The following is a 16,491-nucleotide window of genomic DNA, read 5'->3' on the forward strand; positions in this document are numbered from 1 at the left end:
GTCCCAATTCTACATGGAAAGAAAGCAGTTCTTTGGATGCTCTAAGCAAAAGAAAAGCCTCAGATTTCTTTACTGGCTGAGATGAAAGATAGAACATCTATAAATTTGTTCTGTCTGAAAAGCAATATTCATTGGAGCCTTCCTGCCCATCTCTAGTAGCTTTAATATTCACAGAAAAATGAATATTCATGTTTGTTTTGGATCTCAAACTATTATTAAATTTGTAAGCAAAAATAGGCCCTATGAAGAGAACCAGATTATTTTTGCCCAGTGGCAAACCTAATGAAAGGTGTTCTCAATTCCTCTATGATTTACATCGCTTGAGACCATTCCTTAACAAGGAAACACTTTCAAAATAATTTTCTCCCAAATCTCATATGCTAGATTCTATCAATTAGCTGCTACAAAGGATTTATGTATCAGAGAAACTCAAACCTCTTACTAGCTTTGATCTCATCTACCTAATCTTCCAACCTACTAAAAAGGCGCATTAAATACACAATGCTGGCTGTATTATTTAGATAATGATGGAACACAACAGCTGACAGCCAGTTTGGGACAAATGCCAACTGTTCGCATTTGTTTGAAAATGTTAAAATTGGTACAACACTCAGTTTTCAAAGGATATTGATATCTCTAAATGAGAAAGTATATCAACTAAAATCCTAAAAAAGTCGAAAGATAATGGTGCCTCTCTGATACGCAATGTCAGTTTTAAAAATTTTAATGTTCCGAAGTATAAGTAAACACATCTCAACAGCTTTATATATTTTCATATATTTTATTCTTTTAAACACTTATAATTTTGCAAGCTAGCAGTAAAATACTGTCCTCAATATTTTACTAATTAGCACCGTATACCTTTTAAAGCTAACTGGAACATTGTTTCATTGTAAATGATTGTAAAATAAAATGATCATTTCAAATGCCAAGTTAGTCTCAAGTAACATGTGAACCATTAATTTTATCAGTTTTTGGCTTTACGCACAGATATATTTCAAAGATAAACTTATTATTAGTATCAGTTCTGTCAATCTAACAAATCAAAGTACCACAGTCTAAAGCAAAATTTAATCTCTGAAATTATTATATAAAGAGGCACATAAGAGAGTTGAGAAATCAGATATAAAAACAAAAGCTACTACATAACTTAGAGTCCCTTATTTTTTTTGGAAGAATGAGGAACTAATGAAAAATTCCACGGTACAAGTATCAGTTACACATATGGTTTAGTATATGTCAGTATTCTCATGCTTTACTTATGAGTTTAGCCTTACCAAAAAGCCATCAAAATGTCCAGGATAACTCACAGGGACAGCTGGAAGCCTGAAATAAAATTGCTCAGTGCAAAAGACCCCAAGCCATTCATATAATTTTGAATGGAAGCCTAGACATTTAACTCCTATTTTTGTTTTCATCTGAAAAATCTTTTGAAATATGGAAAATATCTAATTATATTTAAATTACTTCCACACATTAAAAAAAGGGGGGATTTTTCATTTCCTGTTTTCTGATTAGAGCATTCTTCAGAGCTATGGAGTTAAGTTCTTAGTCACGATTGACTGCTTACAAGCATGCCTGTTTTGCATACCAGTAGAATCAAGTCCAGTTTTGCCATTTGTGGATAACTATGACAAGATACAAAAGCATGTGTTTGCCATAAATAGCTCTGGCTAACAGCAAACTGCTCACACTAAGCAGATCAAATTCTCTATAAGGAGAGCAGTCTGGACCACAGCCAAATCTCACTACTCATGTTTAAGACTGCTATATCAATTCTTTTTTTCCACTTTGCAAAATATACTAAGAAATAGTAGCTGAAATAAAAATTCCTAAACATGAGAACTATTATTAAACTTTTGAAGGACAACATTTTACAAATTATTTTCATTATGACCAAATATGCCATAAAAGCTTCCTGCTTCTACTACTCAACTACTTAGAAATGTATAAGTGAATTAAAAAATAACTACCCCAACTTATCCAGAGAACAAATCAGGTATTGAAGAGCATTTATGTCAAAGTGCAAAAAAATAATTTCTGTTCTCCATATTAATACATAAGGAAATAAATAAACCAATGCTTATAAAAGTACCCCTCTATAACAATAATATTTTATATTAGTTGATTTTAGGATAGAATATTTTTTAAACCAAATAAACCCAACAAATTGGAAAATATCACGCATGAATGTTGTACAAAAAAATCCTTAAATGACCAGTGCAGAGATTAATAGCTGTTTACCCTAGAAGCTGCTTCACATAACATTTTGCAACATGTCCAAGGAAAACAAGGCAACGTTCTGTAATATGCCACAATTTTTATTGCAACGTGGCCATTTTTGTGAGGGTGGGGACTTTGATCTCAAAAACAATGTTCCATTTAAGGCTCTTTTATACAGAAATTGCCATCATGACTGATATTCAAAATACCTTTAGTGTTGCGAGACTTACACAGTAAACATAAAACTCCTACACTTATCAGTAGTGTACACTCAATGGAAAACAAAAAGGCATTGATAACAGCTATTTCTTTTAAGAAGATATGCAGGTAACAGGAATGAACACTGAGGTACTACGATAAGTTGATGACACAGTTAACACAACTTAATTGGCATTCCTTTTGGGGATAGGAGGGTTAAACTCATTACAAAAAAGTGCTTTCAATGCATAGTGTTATATCCGTGCTGCCATGTCACAAAAATAGGCTTGCCAAGGCAGGTGAGGTGTATGAATGCTCGAGCCTCACAGAACTGCGATCAAGTGCAACTATAAATAATACTGAATAAAGTTTACCATCTTACCAGTGGATAATACTTTCAAGGCATTCAATTAGCTTACCCTTTGCAGTATTCTAAGCTATTCACATTAACAATCACATTCACTGTAGTGCTTGCTGCAAGGGAGGCATGTAACCAGTTGTTTTGGCTAAAATATGATGGGAAGGCATTCCGTGGGTTCTACATAAAAGTAACAGTATTAAACAGTCTAATGGCAATCACTGATAGGCTGCTTACATGAATGATATTTCCTTCATTCACTGTGTTGGAAGGACCCAATGGGAAGAGGAAAAAAAAAAAAAAAACCAACAAAAATCCTAATACTATTCCAATTGACTGAGCTGGAGAAATGGAAGCTCCTTAAGATCCAGATGGCACTTGACTGTCATTTTATAAGGGTTTTCCTTCAAGTGAAACTACTACGTTGCCTCCCAATTTCTCTCCAAGTGTCGAACGGTCCTTTATATCATCCAAGCCATTTACTTGCCACTCATGCTTAATACCTAAAAAGAAAAAACATTATCCCATTACCTTATTATAATTAAGAAAGAGTAATTGGTCTGCACCAAATATTCAATGTCTGTACCTGTAAATTTCTTTTTAATGGCATCTTTAGAGCTAGCATAAATCATCTTGCTTTTTAAAGGTGCACTCTCAGGAGCCCTACAGAAAAAAAGAAAAAAAATTGTTGAATCCCACTTAAAAGAAAAACAAAGGCAAAAGTGACTATGTTAATAACAATCCTTGCATTTTAAAAGCACTTTTTCTTTTGTTTTTACACACCAGAATATAAATACTAGGTCTTCTTTCTTAGACTCTTTTGTTTCGTATGTGGCATCGTACAAAGCATATCGGCAATCATTCAGAGGTAGCAACTTCACAAAAGATGTGTAGGGGTCCTCTACAGTATCACCAATGTCACCCACCAAGATCTGCTTCGCCTCCTCTACTATTATTTGTCTTTTGTCATCGCTTAAACAGAAGAGAACTGCTTTCTTTCTTTTTTTGATCTCCTCTTGTGTAGAAGACTTCCTTACTTTCATATCATTAAAAACTTTGATGACTTCATCATTCACTGTAACTCCAGAAGCCTGGAAATGAAAAAAGAACAGCAATTCAGAACAAGTATTTTGGTTTTAACCAAAGTTACTGTTTGCCTAGAAAGGATTACTTTAGTCTGGACATCAAAAATTGCACCGTACCATTCAAGCAGTCCAGCCAGATTTGCCACATTTTAAGTATCAGTACATGATGCACCAAAGGATTCTAACTCATCCGGCCCCATTCATCCTTTCGGAAGGGGTTTGAAGCTGAAGCAAATGGAAGGTAGAGAGGAAAGGGACAAATACAGGCTGTCCCATCCCTGAAATGTTTCCTATTTCACTGGGTGATGTCAGAGCCTCAGGAGCAGCAGCAAAAATACCTTCTGTATTGTGTCAACTCTGCGGGCCTTAAAAAAACACTTTTGGACTTCAGTTAATGCTTCTACTATTTTTTTCTTTAAAGTCATCCTCGCCAGTGCCGTTTCCTCATAAGGAAAGAGAATCAAGTGTGAACTCCACACCGCCCACGGCTACAACATAGTCGCCTCTCCGCTCAAATGCAGACACTTCAAAACTAACGGATCTGGTGTAAAAGCTTTTTACGCGAAAAAGCATTTTTAGAAGAGTTTCCCCACCTCCTTAATCTCCCTCCCCCCGAGGGTTTTATCACGGCCATCAAGACCCTCCCCGAAAGCCTCCGCAGGGGCTGGAGAGCACGGCTCACTGGAGAGCGCGCGGGTGCCGGCGAATCGGGGCTCGCGGGCCACCCCCGCCGGCCCCGGCCGCGCCCCCGGCGCCCCGACCCTCCTGCCGCGCCCGCCCGGCTCAGGCCCCGACCCCCGACCCCTGACTCGCCCGCGCGCTCCCCGCCCCAGGAATCCGAGGAGCCGCGGGCCGGCCTGACGGCGGGAGGGCAGGCCGGCCGGAGCGGGCGCCGCGGGGCCGCAGCGCGGGGCGCCCACCTCGAGGCCCAAAGCAGGTAAAAATGGCGGCCTCGCTCCCGGGGCCCTGCAGGCCGCGCGGGGGGCTCTGCTCGCCGCGCCCCAGGTCCGGGCCCCGGCCGGCGCGCCCGCCTTACCATCGTGCCCGCGGCTGTGGTGCGGCGGCGGCTCGGGCTCCGGCTCTGTGGCGCCGGCAGCAGGAGGAGCAGGCGGAGGCGGAGGCGGAGGCGAAGGGGCGGGGGCCGCGGCGAGTGCGGGGCACGCCGGGAGCTGCGGCCGGGCGGCGGCGGGCGGGGCGGTCACGTGGCCACGCCCCGCCGGCCCTTCCGCCTCCCGGCCCCGCCCGCGTCCTCGGGCTGACACGGCGCGCGCGCCCGGCAGGCCCGCTGGCTGCGCGGCCGGGACTGGCGCCCAGGGCTCCGGCTCGGAGAGCGCTGGGCTCCCCGAGGGCGCTGCTCCGCTAGGCGCGCGGGAGGGCAGCGGCGCGCTGAGGCGTGGTCCTTTATTCCCCTGGGAGGGTCCACCTGCAGGGGCTGGATTCCAGCGTTTCGAGTCTTTTTGGAAAGCCCGCATAAGACATGGCGTGAATTGTTTAGATCTCCTTCCTCCGATTAAATGACAATAAGCACTATCGGAGCTTACCCCAGTTGACGGAATTACTCAGCAAAAACAAAATGATAAAAAGGTGGAAAATCACTTTCCAAATGTCTGTGGCTGAAAATAATAATAGGGAAAAAAGTTAAGTAGTAACATGGCTTGGTAATATCCTTTTCTGTATTAGACTTCCTAGGAACTGGATTGTCCTCTCTGCCAGTAGTCCTTTCTTCATGAAGCCCCAGCTGTGACAGCCAGCATCAAATAAGCAGACCAAGAGTAGAGTTTCCTCCCTCTTCTTGGCAATCACAACCTCTTCTAGCAAAGCCTTATCGCTGAGCCAAGGTTCTTCTCTAAACGGTTTTTGATACTTACACAAGTGTCCCATTTATCACAGAAAAATTGTCACCCTATACTTTGAGGAAAATTTCATAAAGATTTAACGCTTTCTGGATTTATAATGAAAATGTAGGTGAAACACTTCGTATACTTATCTATAATGAAAAGAAGATTTAAGAGTGTTTAATTACTTTGGGCTGATTTATGCTACCCTTTCTCCTAGACATTTACTATTCCTACCTTTCTTTCTTTCTTTGTAAAATTGGCAAAATGAATTTAAAACTCAGATCGATAGCTAAACTTTATTTTGTGAAAAAGACTTGCCTAAAAAGGTAAAATTGTTATTGCCTAAAACTTTTGGGAACACGGTAGTAAGTCCGGATGAACCTTGAAGCAAACTAAGCCAGAGGCTTAGGGTGCTGCCAAGAATCTTGCGCTGGGAGTGGGGAGACCCGCGTGTTAATCCTGACGCTGGCCCTATCTCTGTAACCTGGAAGGGCTTTCAACCCCTACAGACTCTGGGTGCTGTATCTGTAAAACCAGCTCTGATTAAATCATCTTTAAAGTCCTTTCCAGCTTTAAATTTCAGTTTCCTGGTATACCAGTGTTTCTCAGGAAATGGTGTATATATGTTCTTAGGATTAAGTAAGTTTAGGGATGGAAAACCATAATAAATTAATGCCCTAGTTTGTGTGGTAAATTCTGGTATCCAACATTTAATATATTTTAAATGGACCATGTTAGGTATTGCCCATGAAATATGAACCTACTTTTTATGTCCATAGCTTGTTTATTTTCTTAATGGGAAGATTGACTTAGTTTGGAGACAAAAATTGAGAAGAAATTTCCCAGTGTCTAAGCATGAATCCCAAGCAAGTAGATAATAATACTTTACATTTAGCTGATACATTACAGTTTATGAAAACTTTCACTTTCTTTCTCTTTCTTGAAGTTCCAAGGAAATCATGGAGACTGGATCTCTAGAGCTCCGAACATCTGCTTTGTATGGGTATCAGTAATTCTCCTTCCTGGACTCTTCTTCTCAGGGTCTCCCTCCCTTCTCGGCCTTGAAATTTGTGGCAAAGAGATTCCAAAGAGGCCACAGCCCCGGCAGAGGACATTGGGGACCCACTGGGGACACTGGCACGTAGATTAGGTGTCAGAACCTCTCCCACCAAAGCTGGGGATTCCAGAAATGTTAGTCACCCCCAGCTGTGACATCAACGCTTCTCCAAGCCTACTTGTCCCCCACCGCCGCCCTAGATAGAGTTCATACTTCCCATGTGCTAGCATTCTTTTCCTGAAGATATTTTTGTCTTTGCACATATCTCATTGCATTGTAATATCTTGTTTATGTGTTCCGTACCCCACTAGACTGTAAGCTCCTTAAGGATCTGAGTCTTACTCATCTTTGAATTTCTGGCACCTGGCACATAGTAGGTACTCAATAGATGATGAAGTATTCAGTTTAAGAAGCTTTAGTGCTATAAAGAAAACAAAAACGGAGCTCCTGAAGATTGTGTGGCCTTTCTACATGTCCTCATGAAGCTGGCTCTTAGAACCTCAGGGCCAGTAGCAGCTCCTTTGCTTCGTGCCTGTTATTTACACCCAGAACCTACCACTGCTTGGTAAAGGGACAGCATTACCAAGCAATGATGCGTGAATTTTGGTGCCTGTGTAGTGGGGGGATCTGAGTGTCAGACATCATGTGTATTGATTTCCTGTGGCTGCTGTAACAAATTACCACAAATTTAGTGGCTTAAAACAACACAAATTTATTGCCTTGCAGTTCTGGAGGTCAGAGGTCAGAAATGAGTCTTATGGGGCTAAAATCAAGGTGTTGGCAGCACCTCATTGCTCTTGGAGTCTGTAGGAGAATATGTTTCCTTGCCTTTTCTGGCTTCTAGAGGCTGCCGGCATTCCTTGGTTTGTGCTGAGCCTCCCCTCCCTTGTACCTCGGCTGCAGTCATCACATCTCTGACTCTCTTGCCTGCCTCTTTCATTTCTAAGGACCATTGTGATTACTTTGGATCCACTGGGTAATTTAGGATAGTCTCCCATCTCGAAATCATTAACTTCATCACACCTGCAAAGTCCCTTTTGCTGTGTGAGGTAACACATTCACAGATTCTGGGGCTTAGGACAGGGACATCTTTTGGGGGCCACTACTCTGTCCATCACACCACGTGTGTTCTCTTTAGCAGTTTCAAGCCCAAGCAAACAATTACAGGCAGGACAGAAGGACCCTGAATGATCTAGAACTAAAATGCACATCTTAACTATACTTTTCCATTTGGTGGACCACACATGGATGACAGCAACAAACAGCTATTAGGAATTAAGTGAGAGTAACCTCAAAGAGGATGGATCTGAATGGCATCTCAGCTCTGACACAATAGTGGTGCAATCTCCGGCCATTTATTTAACTGCTCTCAGGCTCTTTCCTCCTGTGGAAAATGGGGATTATGGGGTGGATCAAGTGAGATAATGTGTGGAAAGCTCCTTCCAGCACGGAATAGGAAGCCTGGGGCCATTGGTACCTCCGGAGTGAGGGTGAGAGTGTGATTTTACCCACTCACAGGCAACAGGCATGGAGCAATGCCAAGCCTCATGGGTACTGATCTGTAAGTCTCAGCTAAAGTTTGTTTACTCAAGATTCCTTCGAAAATTGGAAAAGTGAACAGCTCCTAATGCATATTCTCCCAAGAAACAATCTGGATGCAGTTTCTATGGCATGTAAATTCTAGAATCATTTTTCAAGTCCTAGCCAAAACAATGAATCTGGAAGATTATGCGGAAAAATTCTGTTCGAGCCCCGCTCCCTGTCAAGACACATCACACTCAACTCCCACAGCCACTTCCTGACAGACAGATGTAAGCGTAAAGACACTCACTGCTTCAAAATGTACCTTTCTACCCACGTGCCTTCTCTACTCTGACATACTCTTCCTAACCCACACCTGAGCTAAAAGACTGGTAAGGAGGCAGGTCAGGTGTTTTTCTAAATCCAAGTTTGAACTTAGAACTAGAAAATAAACATGGTGGGAAATGTGTGTTGGAGGCTGATCTCTGTTGTTCGTTCTCCGACCCACAAAACTCACTTTGGGTCACCTCTAGTTCTTTCTAATTTAGGAACCTGACCTCACAATAAAGGAACTTAGCAGTCTATGTCACGTGAAGAGGTAATGAGACAGAGGGTGGCAGCAGTGAAATGCAGAAACTAGTGAAATGAAATTCAAATGGTCTCAAACTCCACATATATAAATGCTAGTTTCACCTTATTAACTTTCAGACATGTTTGTTAGATCCACCTATCAGTTACTTATGATATTAATTGACTAATGATAATAAGTAGCAACTGGTTACCTAGATTATACAAACCATACAGAAACAGCATCTGAAAAAAGAAACTTGCTAGTAACTTACTTTAAGGTGGAAATCCTTTGTTTGGCTTAATTTATTACAAAAGCTGGAGATTTTTAAATCATAGAAAATCGTACAGACATGAAAAATGTAACAAATGAAAATGATTATGTTAATAGACATGAATAAGAACAGGCAAGAGATCAAAAACGACTCAAGAATGAGAAGAGTTTATTCATTCCATTCATTCATTCCTTCTTTTATTTCATTTACTGAGCACCTCTGCTAGAGGCTGGAGATGCAAAGATAAAAATAACACAGTCCCTGCCTTGAAGAAAGTGAGTTCTGTGAGAATACAGCAAGGAAGCCAACATCTGTGGAATAAGCCCATGCATGCTCCAATGGCACATGGACACGACGTCTTGGGAGCACAAAGGAGGATCACACTCAGTCTGGAGTGAGCGGGGTCTTCAGGGACAAGTAGGATTAAGTGGGCAGATAGGGAAAGGGCATTCAGAGCAGAGGGAACTGAATGTACAAAGCAGCTGCAGTGTGAGTAAAGCATAAGAAACCCAAGTAGCTTGCTCTGACTGGAGCCTCTACACTTAGCAGGGAATGAAGATGGTGTGGTAGGAGGTACTAGCTCTTATGAGCCTTGTCCTACAGTCAGTTGTATTCTATAGGCAATGAGGCAGACAATAAAGATTTTTCAAATGTGTTTTTTAAATAACAGCTATGTTGAGATATTATTCACATACTATAAAATTCACCCTTTTTAGTGTACCATTCAGTGTTTTTAGTGTATTCACAGTTGTGCAACATCTCCACTGTCTAATTTTAGAACATTTTTATCACCCCAAAAAGAAAACCCCATATCCATTAGCAGTCACTCCGCATTCCCTCCTCCCCTTAGCCCCTGGCAACCAGTCATCTACTGTCTCTGCAGGTTTCCCTCTTGTGGAGATTCCATATGAATGGAATCATATAATACGTAGTCTTTTGTGACTGGCTTCTTTCATTTAGCATAATGTTTTCAAGTTTCATTCATAGTGTAGTATATGTCAGTACTTCATTCTTCTTTTTTTTTAACCTTTTTTCTTTTTTTTTTTTTTGAGGAAGATTAGCCCTGAGCAAACATCTGCCACCAATCCTCCTGCTTTTGCTGAGGAAGACTGGCCCTGAGGTAATATCCATGCCCATCTTCCTCTAATTTATATGTGGGATGCCTGCCATAGCATGGCCTGACAAGCAGTGCATAGGTCTACACCCAGGATCCGAACTGGCAAACCCTGGGCTGCCGAAGTGGAATGTGTGAACTTAACTGCTGCACCACTGGGCTGGCCCCAGTACTTCATTCTTTTTTATGGTCAAATAATATTCTGTTGCATGGATATACCACATTTCCTTTATCCATTCATCAGTTGATGTGCATTTCAGTGGTTTGCACTTTTTAGCTATTGTGAATAAAGCTACCATGAATATTGGTGTACAAATTTTGTGTGAACATATATTTTCACTTCTTTGGGGTATATACCCAGAAGTGGGATTGCTGGGTGATATGGTAACTCATGTTTAGCATTTTGGGGAGCTGCCAAACTTTTCTAAAGTGACCATATCATTTTAGGATCTTACTCACAATGTATAAGGGTTCCAATTTCTCTACATTCTTACCAACACTTGTTATTGTTTGTCTTTTTTATTCTAGCCATCCTAGTGAGCATGAAGTGATGTCTCATTGTGGTTTTGATTTGCATTTCCCTGATGGCTAATAACGTTGAGCATCTTTTCATGTGCTTATTGGCCATTTGTTTATCTTCTTTGGAAAAATGTCTGTTAATATCCTCAGTCCATTTTTTCATTGGTTGTCTTATTATTAGTTGTAAGAGTTCTTTATATATTCTGGATACAAGTCTCTTATTAGATATCTGATTTGCAAAATTTCTCCCATTCTGTGGGTTGTGGGCTGTCTTTTCACTTTCCTAATGGTGTCCTTTGAAACAGAAAACTTTGAAATTTTGGTGAAGTCTAGTTTGTCTTTTGTTGCTTGTGCTTTTGGTGTTATATTTGAGAAATCATTGCTTAATTTATGTTTACAAAGATTTACTCACATGTTTTTTTCTGCAAGTTTTATAGTTCCCGCCTTACGTTTAGGTCTATGATCTATTTTGAGTTACTTTTTAGTATGGTGAGGTAGGGTCCAACTTCATTCTTTTGCATGTGGGTATCCAGTTGTCCCAGCACCATTTGTTGAAAAGATTATTCTTTCCCTCAAATTTGTTCTTTAAATGCCATTATAGGTATGCTAGCAATCACATTCTAAAATGCTATCAATTTTTAGATTTATAATTGCTTACTGACAAATTGAACTGACAAGAAAGGAATTTCTCTCTTATTTCACAACTGGATTGTGTGTGTGAAAATTAATTTCTTAATAAATGTGTTAAGGAAACGTAGTTTTTTTTTTTAAGTATTGAGTTCCTGCTGTGTGTTGGGAACTGTGCTAGATACTGGGTATAAGATAAACGAAACGGACATGGTCCCTGCCTTCGTGGAGTTTGTAGTCTAGTGAGAAAATAACCGGGGGCCCTGCTATAGAAGAGGGGAATTAAGGAAAGTTAAAGGGTCCTCCACACAAAGGCGACAGCATGAAAAAAAGACAGAGGAAGGAAAGAGCTTAGCCTTTTGGGGAAAATAAAAGGTCCTTGGAGCGACAGTGTAGCAGACAAGAAGGAGGGCTGGACGTAGAAGAAGAGGCTGAAGAAGCGGTCAGGGGCCGGTGGATGCAGGACCTGGAAACCATGTCCCAGCTCCCCGAGGGACCCCAGCAAACCCGCAGGGGCGCCGCCCACGCTTTAAATTGTAAGGGAAACACAGCGACATCTGTCGGACACCACGGGAACTACTAACTCCTGCTGGATTTGCTTAGATGCCCCTACGATCCTTTGGATGGGTTTTCGGCTGTTGCTTTGATAAAAAACCAAGTCCCTGGGGAAAATAGGTGTGGAGCAGGAAATGACGGTGGCTGTGTCCAATCTGATTCCAAAGTTTGAGAAGTTATGCAGTGCCTGACAGGCCCTAAGCTGTTAGGACGTAAATATTAAGTTGTTTGAACCTAGGTAACGCTTAAACAGAGCTGTGAGGTATGTGTTTTCGACTAAGACTGCCTTGAAAAAATTAGTGAGATACTAAGGGCACGTTGAACCCAGAAAATGTGGGAGCTTCTACTGGTCAGGATTTTAAAGTTTTATTCCAAGTGTTACAGGAAGCTATTAATAGGTTTTAAACAGGGGAAGTGACAAGGCTTTAATATTTTCTAGTAAATTGATATTAATCTAGACATTTTACCTAAAGTGATTTCGCTTTCAATTACTTGTTCAATTAGCACAGTGTCTTAGGTTTGAATTTCAAAACTCTAATTAAACACTCCAATGTTTTCCTCCGTAACAGACAATTTTGCCCCAAGACTAGAGACCAAGCAAGAACCAAAGCAGGGGCCAGCCCAGTGGCGGTGGCACAGTGGTTAGGTTCGTGTGTCCTGCTTCGCTGGCCAGATCTGGGAGTGGACGTAGCACTGCTTGCTTGGTGCTAAGCGTCCCACATATAAGATAGAGACAGATGGGCACGAATGTTAGCTCAGGGCCAGTCTTCCTCAGCAAAAAGAAGAGGATTGGTGGCAGATCTTACCTCAGGGCTAATCTTCCTCAAAAAAAAAAAAAAGAAGAACCAAAGCAGAGGCAGGCTTCTTTTAGTGGCTTTCAAACTGTTTCTTTCTCCACAAACTGTGTCTACAAAAAAGTGGGGAGGGGCAGGACCCATTGCTTCTCTGATGGTTCTTGGCTCACTTCACGTTGGAAAGGATGGAGCAGAATTCCAACATAGACCAGGCTCAGAAAGCTGCTTCCTCTTCTAGTTACTTGAAATTTGTCTGACCATTGTGGCAGATGTTGCAGCTGCTATCAGTGTCCATTCTTCCCTTCTACTTTAGTAAAACAACATCAGTCTCCATTTTATTTGGAGTTGTGCCACCAGCTAACAGACTGAATTTTCCAGCCTCTCCGACTAGGAGATGTGGCCATGTGACCAATTCAACCAATGATATGTGGACTCCCCAGAAGGCTGCTTAAAAGGAGCTGTGCTAGCTGGAAGGTGAGTCCTCTTTGCCCTTCTGCCCTTCCCTCTTTTGGCTTGTGTCACAGACTTGATGGTTAGAGCGCCACCAGCCCTCCTGGACCATGAGATGACCCTGAGAATGAAAGTCAGAGGCTAGGGTGATGGAACAGAAAGATAGGAGGAGCCTGGATATCCGATGACTGTGGAGCCACCATGCTAGTCCAGGGCAGCCTTCCTCTGGACTTACATATGACAGAGAAGATTCTGTCTTATTCTAGCCACTGTTACTTGACTTGGACTGTTTTTTGTTTCATGCAACCAAATCTATCCTAATAGTCCTGATGTATGATTACCTGAAATAAGGTCCCAGCCCTTGAATCCTTTGTACATATTGACAGATGATTTTTATTTAGTATCAAAGGATGCTTTTTCTCTGGGCACTATTTCAGCCCCAAATTTATTCTAGCCAGTGCCCTTCTTTGTCATTATTTAGGCAGTTTACTGAGTAAACTGTTCCCTCTCTCTTTCTCCACACACACACACACACCACAGATATCCACACACACGTAGATATTCTGACAATACAAATAATTTCTCAACTTATAGATTCTAAAAATGATCTGTACTAAACAGCAGTAATTCTATCGCAATCCTGGACCAGAAATGGAATTATCATGAAACGTGTGGATTGGAAAGGGAGGGTGAAGCAATTTCCCCAAGATTCCTCCCAACCACATACAAGGTGCCTGTTGTAGTCACCAGTTTAGGTTTGTTTCCCAGCTCACAACAATTCTTGCCCTCCGAGAAAGGCTCTACTGGCAAGTCTGTGATACGTGGCACAAGGATGAACCCCTAATGACCTAGTCTGTGAAACAATGAGGTGCCACCCCCAACCCCACCACCACTCTCCCCTGAGGAATACCTAAGTGATCCACGAATGGGCATCTGACCAAGACTAGCGCAGTCAGATTTTTCCAGTGGGAACTAAGAGAGTGGTCCCTCTGTGATGGGGCGTTGAGGCCTGAGGGTCTAAGGAACTATTGTAGCCACATTCCCATCGTGTGAAGGAAGTTGCTCTCCAACAAAAGTGAACAAAGTTGATCCACAGAAAGACACAGATATGAATGACAAAGAGTTGAGTCGCTAGTTCCAGTTGTTACTGAGGCCTGACCTCACCCTCTCCCACTTGTGTTTATTTTAAGAACCTCAGGAACTTTCCAGCAAAGTCTCCTTTTTGCCTAAGCTGATGTGAGGTGATTTCTGTTGTGTCTAATATGACGCCTTACATGGTTGTGATTGCTCTAAGACCTTATATAGATATGAAATGTTTATGATCCTTCTTTCAGTTTCATGTGGACAGTAAAAACAGAAAAATAGGTAATAAAAAGCGAATGTAATCTCTAAGTGAACACATTTAGTCCTAACAATATTTCCATTTTCACAGATGAAGAAACAGGCTCAGATAATTAACTAACGTGTCCACAAGGTAAATGGCAGAGCATTAGACAGAGCAGAGCTTAGATTAAAACTGAAGACTTGTTGGTTCCAAAACCTACTACCTTTTTGATGTGTTAATAAAAATGTATTGAAAAGATATGCTGTTTGTTTTGACCCCTCTGTAGAGGAATTATTCATGAGAATAAGATTTGATTCCCTCAGTTGGTTGATGGGACCACTCCCCAAATCTCATCCTGACTGGCCTGCCCTGGGAGCCCTTCCTGTCAGAGAGAGGAAGTAATAGCATCCTGGGGCTGGAGGGGAATCAAAGACAGGAGCCAGTGTGTTTTATGTTATACTGAGTGAGATCACTTCTGTTTCTCATAGCCCATTCAAACTTGATAAACTCCTTACATGTCCCCTCATGCTGATAATGAGACCTCCACAGGAATGACATTTTTAGAACATTTGTGAGCAAATAAAAAGGAGAAATCCGTTCCCTCACCTAAAACCTGCCAAATGGTATATCAAATGTTAGTCCACTGTTTTTCCACCAAAAGCAAACATTTACTCTGAGTCATAGAGTTCTTGACATTCTATTATATTCCCTCAGAAAGCAAGTATCTTTTCACGTAAGGCATTTTACCCCTGAGAGAATAATTTCAATCCTAGAGAGAGTTTTCAACATGGCCCCCTGACAGACAGGTAGGCCACTGCTGAGTTTCTGAGGTCTTTATACTACAACCAGGTTTATTGATTGCCCATATTCAGTATGATTATTATTATTGTAAATCTTATTTTATTGTGGTAAGAACACAACATGAGAGCTACCCTCTTAACAAATTTTTAAGTGTATAGTACATTATTGTTGAAGTATTATTATCATTATTATTTTTTTAAAGATTTTATTTTTTCCTTTTTCTCCCCAAAGCCCCCCGGTACATAGTTGTGTATTCTTCGTTGTGGGTTCTAGTTGTGGCATGTGGGACGCTGCCTCAGCGTGGTCTGATGAGCAGTGCCATGTCCGCGCCCAGGATTCGAACTAACGAAACAGTGGGCCGCCTGCAGCGGAGCGCGTGAACTTAACCACTCGGCCACGGGGCCAGCCCCGAAGTATTATTATTTTAATGAATATTCTCTTATGTTATAGGCTGTGGCAGTTCATATTGTCTAAACCTTTCCAAATAAACCTTTTGAAATTAGAAAATAAACATGTAATAATTTTTTTTTGAGGAAGATTAGCCCTGAGCTAACATCTGCTGCCGATCCTCCTCTTTTTGCTGAGGAAGACTGGCCCTGAGCTAACATCTGTGCCCATCTTCCTCTACTTTATATGCAGGACACCTACCACATCATGGCTTGCCAAGCAGTGCCATATCCGCACCCGGGATCCGAACTGGTGAACCCCGGGCCACTGAAGCAGAACATATGCACTTAACTGCTGTGCCACGGGGGCTGCCCAGCATATAATACTTTTATGAGATTATTATAATCCACAAAGTAAATCTACACTAAATTGCTATTTTAGGCCTGAAACTTCTCTCTCATGGAAAAATATTTATTTAATAGAGAGAATGTGTTTTTTCTTTTACACGTGTTTTCTCAGGAGCTTTCATTTATTGTATTGTTCTATAAATATTTACTGAGGTCAACTGTATGACAGGCACTGTTCTAGGAACAGAGGTCAAGTTTCAGTAATGTAACTAGTCCAATGGCTTTTTTTTTTTTAATTCTATAAGATGTTTGATAGAATAGTTACAATAGGAACCAAGGAAACACATTTACTAATTGGACCACATGTTCAGAAATAATTCCTCAGTGACTTTAGTGGACTAAAAAGATATTGCTCCTACATGACTTGTCTTTGCACACCCCCTTCTGTCTC

At 41.5% G+C, this 16,491-nt stretch overlaps 2 protein-coding genes across 6 annotated transcripts in view; one reads left to right on the forward strand and one right to left on the reverse strand.

The window, feature by feature from the left end:
* Nucleotides 1-708: 708 nt before the first annotated feature.
* On the reverse strand, nucleotides 709-5,351 carry CFL2 (cofilin 2). Of its 3 annotated transcripts, none has more exons than XR_011501561.1 (4): nucleotides 4,901-5,351; nucleotides 3,706-3,870; nucleotides 3,366-3,442; nucleotides 709-3,282 (listed from the first exon to the last, which is right to left on the reverse strand). XR_011501561.1 is itself a non-coding variant. In XM_044765482.2 (4 exons), exons 1-4 carry the CDS (start codon nucleotides 4,901-4,903, stop codon nucleotides 3,170-3,172), a joined length of 501 nt encoding a protein of 166 aa, XP_044621417.1. In that variant the 5' UTR covers nucleotides 4,904-5,091; the 3' UTR covers nucleotides 709-3,169. The 3 variants fall into 3 exon arrangements, 2 of the variants coding, with proteins under 2 accessions (XP_044621417.1, XP_014690251.1); XM_044765482.2 differs by having other exon boundaries at nucleotides 3,563-3,870; nucleotides 4,901-5,091; XM_014834765.3 differs by lacking the exon at nucleotides 4,901-5,351 and adding an exon at nucleotides 3,982-4,302 and having other exon boundaries at nucleotides 3,563-3,870.
* The window catches only part of LOC123283102 (uncharacterized), a 34,900-nt gene continuing 22,858 nt past the window's right edge, over nucleotides 4,450-16,491 (forward strand). Inside the window, exons 1-3 of one of the 3 annotated variants that reach the window (XM_070504248.1) lie at nucleotides 4,450-4,801; nucleotides 10,179-10,242; nucleotides 13,110-13,205. The gene's annotated coding sequence lies outside the window, so the exon portion shown is untranslated. The remainder of the gene's footprint in view (nucleotides 4,802-10,178; nucleotides 10,243-13,109; nucleotides 13,206-16,491) is intronic. The other 2 variants (XM_070504249.1, XM_070504250.1) reach the window with 2 other exon arrangements.

The sequence above is a fragment of the Equus asinus genome, chromosome 2 (genome assembly GCF_041296235.1).
Source record: "Equus asinus isolate D_3611 breed Donkey chromosome 2, EquAss-T2T_v2, whole genome shotgun sequence".
Taxonomy (NCBI): Eukaryota; Metazoa; Chordata; class Mammalia; order Perissodactyla; family Equidae; genus Equus; species Equus asinus.

Bases quoted from the DNA above. Each gene is read 5' to 3' on its own strand.
- CFL2 (XM_044765482.2), bottom strand. The intron at 3,443-3,562 runs GTGTGTAAAAAC...TTTTTTCTGTAG, and splicing joins GACCTAGTATTTATATTCTG to GGCTCCTGAGAGTGCACCTT. The intron at 3,283-3,365 runs GTACAGACATTG...TTTTCTTTTTAG, and splicing joins CATTAAAAAGAAATTTACAG to GTATTAAGCATGAGTGGCAA.